Source organism: Cebus imitator, unplaced genomic scaffold (genome assembly GCF_001604975.1).
Source record: "Cebus imitator isolate Cc_AM_T3 unplaced genomic scaffold, Cebus_imitator-1.0 Scaffold629, whole genome shotgun sequence".
NCBI classification, from domain to species: Eukaryota; Metazoa; Chordata; class Mammalia; order Primates; family Cebidae; genus Cebus; species Cebus imitator.
In genome coordinates this window covers 752,615-760,942 of record NW_016107944.1, presented here as the reverse complement: position 1 = coordinate 760,942, position 8,328 = coordinate 752,615, and the positions used below count along the sequence as shown (strand labels likewise).

At 53.2% G+C, this 8,328-nt stretch overlaps 1 protein-coding gene across 6 annotated transcripts in view; it reads left to right on the top strand.

Moving 5' to 3' along the window:
* The first annotated feature begins 759 nt into the window (after positions 1–759).
* Positions 760–8,328, top strand: part of FLCN (folliculin) — a 28,718-nt gene continuing 21,149 nt past the window's right edge. The window contains exons 1-2 of one of the 6 annotated variants that reach the window (XM_017517367.2): positions 4,865–4,975; positions 6,150–6,240. Coding sequence is in view for 2 of the 6 variants with exons in the window: in XM_017517364.2 (XP_017372853.1) it covers positions 5,962–6,240 (279 nt within the window). In the remaining 4 variants the exon portion in view is untranslated. Of the gene's footprint in view, positions 1,228–4,864; positions 4,976–5,930; positions 6,241–8,328 lie in introns of those variants that run through there. The other 5 variants (XM_017517365.2, XM_017517368.2, XM_037734504.1 and 2 more) reach the window with 5 other exon arrangements.

The window sequence follows — 8,328 nt, the reverse complement described above, 5'->3', positions numbered from 1 at the left end:
AAAAAAAAAAAAAAAAAAAAAAAAAAAAAGATGTTATTCAGCCGGGCGCGGTGGCTCACTCCTTTAATCTCAACACTTTGGGAGGCCGAGGCGGGCAGATCGCCTGAGGTAGGGAGTTCAAGACAGGCCTGGCCAATATGGTGAAACCCCGTCTCTACTAAAAATACAAAAATTAGCCGGGTGTGGTGGCGGGTTCCTGTAGTCCCAACTACTTGGGAGGCTGAGGCAGGAGAATCGCTTGAACCCAGGAGGCGGAGGTTGCGGTAAGTCGAGATCGCGCCATTGCACTCCAGCCTGGCGACACAGCGAGACTCCGTCTCAAAAAAAAAAAAAAAAAGTATTCAATAACTGATTTTCATATTTTTAAAGAAGTTAGAGACGCACGGAGGGAGAAATAACGAAACCCACACACGCGCGCACGCACACCGGTACTGACTTCCGGAACCAAACTCCCCCGGGCGTCTGGCCTTCCTCGCGTCACTTCACGCCGGTCGCCCGCACCTTCCACACTCTCAATGTACGGAGAGGACAGGTTCCATCAGCAATTTGATACAAACCATTGGTGAAGCACAAAAAAAGAACCTGACAATCTCTTATAACGTTTTTCTCTATATTTTTCTCTTCTGTGTGGACAGGGGGCTTTAAATTGGCTATATTTACCCTCAAATCTCTTTTTGAAATGGTTTTTAAGTTTCAGCATCCCCCCACATTTAATGAAATGGTTTCCCCCCAGCAGCCCTGCCCGGTGCGGTCTGAACCATTCGGAACTTCTCGGAGAGGGGCACCGGAATAGGGTCGGCGGGAAAGATGGTTGTCGGGCAGGGCCCTTGCTTCCTCGTCAGACCTCGGAGTGGCAGGACTGAGGATGTGTTCCTAAGCGTGCGGGAGCGGGCGAGGTGTGGCTCGCTTCGCGGTGCAGGACGCGCTCGAACGGCCCCGCGCCCCCACCGCAGAGCTAAGCGGTGGTACGGCCCGGAGAGTCACGCGCCTGGGTCTCCCGCAGGGCTGCGGGACCACGGGTGAGTGTGGCCGTTCCTGGCTCCGCCTGCTCCCCTGCGAGCCCGAGCCGGGGCTGAGATCCTCGCCGCCCCGGCTGGTGTCCCTGCCGTGGGCTCGGGAGCCTGCCTGTGATCCCGCCAGTCCGGGACCTGCAGCGACCACCTACCCGGCGCAGTCAGGGGCGGGGCTGGGACGCGGAGTGGGACCCCGGCTGCCGGGTGCAGGTGTCCCTGGGGTCTGGATGGGGGAGCTGGTGGGCGGGGGCCTGAGGGGTTGGCGGAGGGGCATGACCGAGTTTGCGTTGGTCCCGGGTGGACGAGTAATGGGGGAGGGTTTAAGGCCAGAGTGCAGGGCGTCGCCGAGACCCTGAGATTTGGAGATAGGTTGGGGGCACGCCCATTAACCAAGTCTGTAGGGATGAGGATTTTGACCTGGGTTCAAACCCCGGATGAGGGTCGTTGATTTATTCTCATTTGACGTTGCCATGAAACAGGTCTGTTTGCCTTCCCTTCTCCCAGGTTTTGTCTTCGCTCTCTGGAAGAGAGGATGTGTGTCATCCTCTTCTCCCAGTTTGGCGTTCAGGAGGGCCCTCTAATGCGCTAATAGGGTAGCACCGTGTCCTCCAGGGAGGGTGGAAGACGGCACTTCTCTCCAGTTGAGAGTATTGTCAGTCGTGTCCTTATCACCTGGAAAGAATTGACTAGCTTGTAGATTAAAGGCCAAGGTGTGGTCAGCAACAGCCATGGGGGTACAGGGGAAGGAGGAGCTTGCTGGAATTAGGTACTGGCTCTCCAGCCTTTGGCCACAGCCGGTTTACTGCCAGATTATCACCGTGGTCATCAAAATTGAGTAATAGTGGCAGGTGACACTGTGTTTGCCCTTCTAGTGTCCAATGTCAGGTAGCTCTGTGAATGGAAATCCAAGGGAATGGTGGAAATAGAGCCACAGCGAGAGTGAGTCTGAGCTGGCAGTAATCCCCTGCAGAACTTTTCACCCTGGGCTTGTTGGGATCCCAGCTGCTGACTTCATGAGGCTCCCCAGTGGGAGACTAGTTATAGAAGGTGTGCGTCTGCAGGGTGTGGTGGCTGACGCCTGTAATCCCAGCACTTTGGGAGGCCGAGGTGGGTGGAACACGAGGTCAAGAGATCGAGACCATCCTCACCAGCTTGTTGAAGCCCTGTCTCTACTAGAAATACAAAAAATTAGCTAGGCATGGTGGTGTGCACCTGTAGTCCCAGCTGCTTGGGAAGCTGAGGCAGGAGAATCACTTGCACCTGGGAGGTGGAGGGAGGTTGCAGTAAGCCGGGATCGTGCTGCTGCCCTCCAGCCTCAGGCTGGCAACAGAGAGAGAAGTTGTCTCAAACAAACAAACAAACAAAAAAAAAACTATCTGGGCATGGTGGCTTATGCCTGTAACCCCAGCTACTCAGGAGACTGAGGCAGGAGAACTAGGAAGTCAGAGGTTGCAGTCAGCTGAGATTGCGTCATTGCACTCCAGCCTGGTGACAAAGTGAGACTCTGTTTCAAGGAAAACAAAAAAGTATTTTATTTTGTTGTCCACTGCTGGTTTAGATCCGTTATAGTGCCTCATTTATTTATAGAGTGCCCTTAGTGTCCTCTTTAATTCTCCATGGTGCTATGAAAAGACCACAGGAAGTAGGGGTGAAATAGACCCAGGGCCAGGGCACACCACAGGTCAGGTGGTGAAGTAGGTCACTGTCCAGGTCCGGGACTCAGCCATTGTGGGAGGGGGATGTGGACAGACTACCACATCAGGGGATTTGAATACTGTCTTTGGGTATGATGATGAAGAGATTCAGCCAGGGAATTTCAGCTTCCTCCGTAGGTTCTGGAAAGCTTGTTGGAAACAAAGACTTGTGAGACACACTCAAACCGGTTTGTTTTCTTCAGCAGACACCTGGTAGAGATTGGAATTGAAGAGTGAGTGAATAATTAACGTCACGCTGCCCAGAATTCTGATTCCATGTGTAGTGTGAATCCTGAGAGGCCTCTGTTTCTCAGCTTTTGGATGGTATTCGGAGAGGTCCAGTAACATTTGGTGTCACCTGGCTGGTGAGGACAGGCTCCCATGACCACAAAGCTAAGTGCTCTCTAGGGCACCTCCCTCTCTTTTGGGGGCTACCCGGGCCTCTGGCATGCATGATCCATGGAGTCAGAGCTCTTGCCCGACAAGTGCATTTTTTTTTTTTTGAGACAGAATCTCACTCTGTCACCCAGGCTGGAGTGCAGTGGTGTGATCTAGCTCACTGCTACCTCCACCTCCAGGTTCAAGCAATTCTCCTTGAGTAGGTGAGACTACAGGCATGTGCCACCAGGCCTGGCTAATTTTTATATTTTTAGTGGAGACTTGGTTTCACCATGTTGGCCCGGCTGGTCTCGAACTTCTGACCTCAGGCGATCTGCTCTTCTCAGCCTCCCAAAGTGCAGGGATTACAGGCTTAAGTCACTGCACTGGTGAGTGCTTTTCATTAAAAGGAAAAATGAGTAAGAGGAGCCCATGTTTTGGCAGGGTGCGGTGGCTCATGACTGTAATCCCAGCACTTTGGGAGGCCAAGGTAGGATCACCTGAGGTCAGGAGTTCGACACCAGCCTGGCCAACATGGTGAAACCCTTTCTCTACTAAAAATACAAAAATAGGCTGAGCATGGTGGCGCACGCCTGTAATTCCAGCTACTCGGGAAGCTGAGGCAGGAGAATCACTTGAACCTGGGAGGTGGAAGTGGCAGTGAGCTGAGATCATACCACTGCACTCCAGCCTGGGCAACAGAATAAGACTTTGCCACCAAAAAAAAAAAAAAAAAAAAATTAGCCTATGTTGGACCTGGGTGCTGGGAAGTCGCTTGGCAACACTGCCTCTGGTTTCCCTCTCCTGTTTGAGGAGGAAACTGCCAGACCTACAGCCTGAAAGGTGGTGTGATGTAGATGCTGCCAGAGCACCCCCTTATAACCAACAGTAAGAAACACAGGGACTTGCTCAGTCACCCAGGCTGGAGTGCAGTGGTTCAGTCGTGGCTCACTGCAGCCTTGACCTCCTCGGCTCAAGTGATCCTCCCAACTTAGTCCCCCAAGTAGCTTGGACTAGAGGTGTGTGTCACCACGCCTGGCTAATTTTTTTTTTTTTGAGACAGAGTCTCACTCTGTTGGCCAGGCGGGCAATCTCAGGGGACAATCTCAGCTCACTGCAACCTCTGCCTCCCAGGTTCAAGCAGTTTTCCTGCCGCATCCTCCCTAGTAGCTGGGACTACAGGCGTGTGCCACCACACTCAGCTAATTTTTTGTATGTTTAGTAGAGATTGGGTTTCACTGTGTTAGCCAGGCTGGTCTCCATCTCCTGACCTTGTGATCCACACTCCTCAGCCTCCGAAAGTGCTGGGATTATAGATTATAGGCGTGAGCCACCGTGCCTGGCCCCCACTAATTAAAAAAAATTTTTTTTTTTTTTTGTAGAGACAGGGTCTTACTATGTTACCTAAGCCAGCCTTAAACTCATGGGCTGAAGCAATCCGTCCTGCCTTGGCCTCCCAAAGTGTTGGGATTAGAAGCCTGAGCCACTAAGCTGGCCTCAAGACTCCGTCGTTAAACAAATACAGACATCCGTTATCAAATACTGCTTGAGAGTGTTTCAGAGGTGAAGGGTTCAGCCGCGTCAGCTGCAGTGTCACCTTGTCATCAGCTCTGCTCAGAAGGTTCGCGGCCTGCTAAGCCATTCAGAACCCTGGAGAATGTCTACATCCTCATTAGAGATGTCCTCATTTGAGACTGGCTGTCAACTGCTCACTTTTTTTTTCAGGCCTCAGAGGCCTCTCATCTTAGAATTAGCTCTGATTTTTTTTCTCTTACCTAGAAAACGCCAGGTCTTTAAGGATGTATGCCGCCACCATGCCTGACCCGTTTGGCAGTGGCCTGTGTGCTGGGCTGGTGTGGACGGTGGAAGTGTGACTCTGCTGAGTGGCAGGTTAGTGTGGGTGCTCTGTGGGTGGGCTGAGACTTGGCCCAGGCTTGCTCTCCTGTGGATGTCTTGCTAGAAGGAACCTTGTTAGGCTCCCTTTTAGGGGCTTAACGCCTTTACCTTTCCTTTGTGTCCTGCTACCCCTTATTCCATCAGTGGTCGCCCCATCTCCTCTCGTATAGTGGATTGTGAAGCCACTCACCGTGATGAGCCCTGTGGGTCCTTTATTGAAACAGTCTGTTTGGTTCCCGTGCCACTAGACTGTGGCCTTCCCCACAGCTGTGGCTCCTGAACCTCTGCTGCTCCTAGATTCCTGCCCTTTTCTTGACAAAGGCTGTCATCTCTCTAAGGGTAACTTCTCAGTCCACTCATTTATCTGACGTGAAGTTGGTGCCTCCTGTGTGTCAGGAGGGCACTGTGGAGGCCCAGATCTGCCATGAGGGGCTCTACGACTCAAAGCAGGGCAGGGGAGGGTGTCAGGGGAGCTCTTTGGGTGGGCTGGCAAGGGGTCCTCTGAGCAGGGGGTCCTGCAAGTGGAGGCCAAGTGGTGAGGAGCAAGCCAGGTTAAGGTGTGTGGAATTTCCTGACCTTTGTCCCCAGCCCTGTCCTTTCCTGTCCTGCAGCCTGCATTGTTGTTCAGCCTTTGGGGCTTTCCAGCTAGAAGTTCTGCTGTCTCTTATTTTTATTTTTATTTCTCTAGACGGAGTTTCGCTCCTTCACCCAGGCTGGAGTGCAGTGGCGTGATCTTGTTTCACTGCAACCTCCGCCTTCCAGTTTCAAGCGATTCTCCTGCCTCAGCCTCTGGAGTAGCTGGGATTACTGGTGCCCACCACCACACCCGGCTAATTTTTGTATTTTTAGCAGAGACAGGGTTTCACCATGTTGGCCAGGCTGGTCTTGAACTCCTGACTTTGTGATCTGCCCACCTTGGCTTCCCAAAGTTCTGGGATTACAGGCGTGAGCCACTGCGCCCGGCCTCTACTGTCTCTTAAATGCTGTTTGTCTCCTTTCCTACTGCCTGCCTGCCTCCCTCTGGGAGTGCACCCAGGGAGCACCAGCCCTCCATTCCCTGCCACCCACACTCAGGATCTCCCTCTCTGACTTCCACACCTGCCTCACTGCCAGCCCAGCTGAGGTTCTCTGCAAATGTCTGTTTTCTGTCTGCCTCTGCCATTCCCAGTGTGACCGCTCGTGATCAGCTGTATCTGAGGCAGGAGGACAGGTGCCATAGCAGCTCGTGCCAGCCGAGCAGCCAATTGCAGAAGCGTCAGGTGGGTGGCAGCACTTGCAGGCATGCCGGAGAAGCGGCTTCAGGCATGGGCCATGGGCAGGGAGGCTGGCTGGGGGCCCCACCGCCACCGTGCACATTCTGACTTCACTGCTTTGCTTCTTCCTAGAATTAGGGGCTTTGGCAGGCCATGCCTTGTTTGTGTCCACACCCTGCCTGTCAAGAGTGAAGACAGAACATCTGACTTTTGGGTCGGTAATCGGGGTGGGGGTTCCCCAGAAGAGAAGAGGCTTTGGGTCCTGGCCAGTGTCTACTACTCAGTGAAACATTCAGAAACTTACATGATTCCTTATTGTCCCAAGCAAGTCTGACTGACCAATGTGGCTTTCTGTGAAGGCAGAAATACTGTGTGACCTGGGCTGCTCAGAGGGGTGGCATGAGTGGCATGTGCCTAGCAAACACTCAGGATATGGCCGGTGAGACAGAAGGGCTGAGCTTTTGTCCTAGCCAATGTATTTGTTATTTCTTTATTTTATTTATTTTTTTTGAGATGGAGTCTCGCTCTGTTGCCCAGGCTGGAATGCAGTTGTGCAATCTCAGCTCACTGCAACCTCGCCTCCCAGGTTCAAGTGATTCTTGTGCCTCAGCTTCCTATCTGGGATTGCAGGTGCCCACCACCACGCCTGGCTAATTTTTGTATTTTTAGTAGAGGTGGGGTTCTTCTTTGCTTCTGAAAAGCCAGACTGGTCTCGAACTCCTGACCTCAAGTGATTGACCCACCTTGTCTTCCCAAAGTGCTGGGATTACAGGCATGAGCCACCGTGCCCAGCCTCTCCAATTAAATTAAAGTTGTCACACTTGGCTGTGGCCACCATATGGACAGTGTGGGTCTGGCTGCATGTGTCAGGCTATGTCATGTGTCAGTCTGTTGGCTGGGGCCATCCCCACTGTGCACCTTTGCTTCTGCGGTCTGGTTTCCAGAACTTCTCTGCCTGTCAGAACCCTGTGACACCCCCACTTGAAAGCCTCCTCTGGCCTTCCTACATCCATGAGGAAGGCGGACTGCCTCATGCGACCGCAGCCAGCCCTCTGCAGCAGGTGTGTGGGCCCCTCAGACTTTGTGCCTGCCGCTGCCCATGGCCCTCATGTGGTTCTGCCAGCATCCCAGCTGTACTGTGGCCAGGTGCAGGGGCTTCCCTTGACTCCATGTCTTCACCAGGTGTCCCATTTCTGGCTCTGCCACAGAAACTCTCTAAAGGGCTGTTTGTACCCACTCCTGTGAGCTTTCCCTCCACTGGAAACTGGAAACTGTCAAAGTCACCTTTGACCTCATCATTGCTCTGCAGGTCACCACTTCCCCTTTTTAAAGATTGTGGTAAAATAACATGTGTCCTAAAATGCGCCATTTGAACCACTGCTTGGCGTGCAGTGCCATGGCATGAAGTATGTTCTGTGTGGCCATCGCCACCCTCCATCTCCAGAGCTGAGCCCCACTCTCCCCTCCCAGCCCCCAGCAGCCGCCGTTCCACTGTCTCTGTGGGTTTGAGGACTCTCGGGACCTCATGTTTAAGTGGAATCCTGCAGTATTTGTCCCTTTGGGACCGGCGTAGTCACTTGGCTCATGTCCTCCAGGTTCAGCTATCTCATAGCATGTGGCAGGATTTCCTTCCTTTTTAAGGCCATGTGACATTCCAGTCCCGCCTTGCTAAAGCCATTTGTTCACCTGGTCACTGGGGTGACCCTGGAGCTCCGCTCCAGCCTCACTGCCTGTGCTTGGTCACCGTGGCCAGCTGACCTCCCTTCTCCACCTCTGAGCCTGCAAGGGCTCCACTCAGAGGTCCCATGCGCAAGCCCTGACGGCAGCACTTGGCTCTGCTGCTGTGTCCTGTCCCACGGAGGCTCAGCAGGCACTCGCTGGGCCTCCTCCCCTGCTTGATTCTCCTCTGCACTCTGCACCCCCATCCACACTGTGCTGCTTCACAGTCTGTGGCCCTGGCCTGGGCCACTGTCCCTTCCTGTTCAGATCAGTCAGTGGGGCTCCTCAGCTTGTTCCCCCCGTCTACCCTGGCCCCTGCCATATTTTCTGCACATAGGCATGAGTGAGACTTTTCTTTTTTTTTTTTTTTTTTTT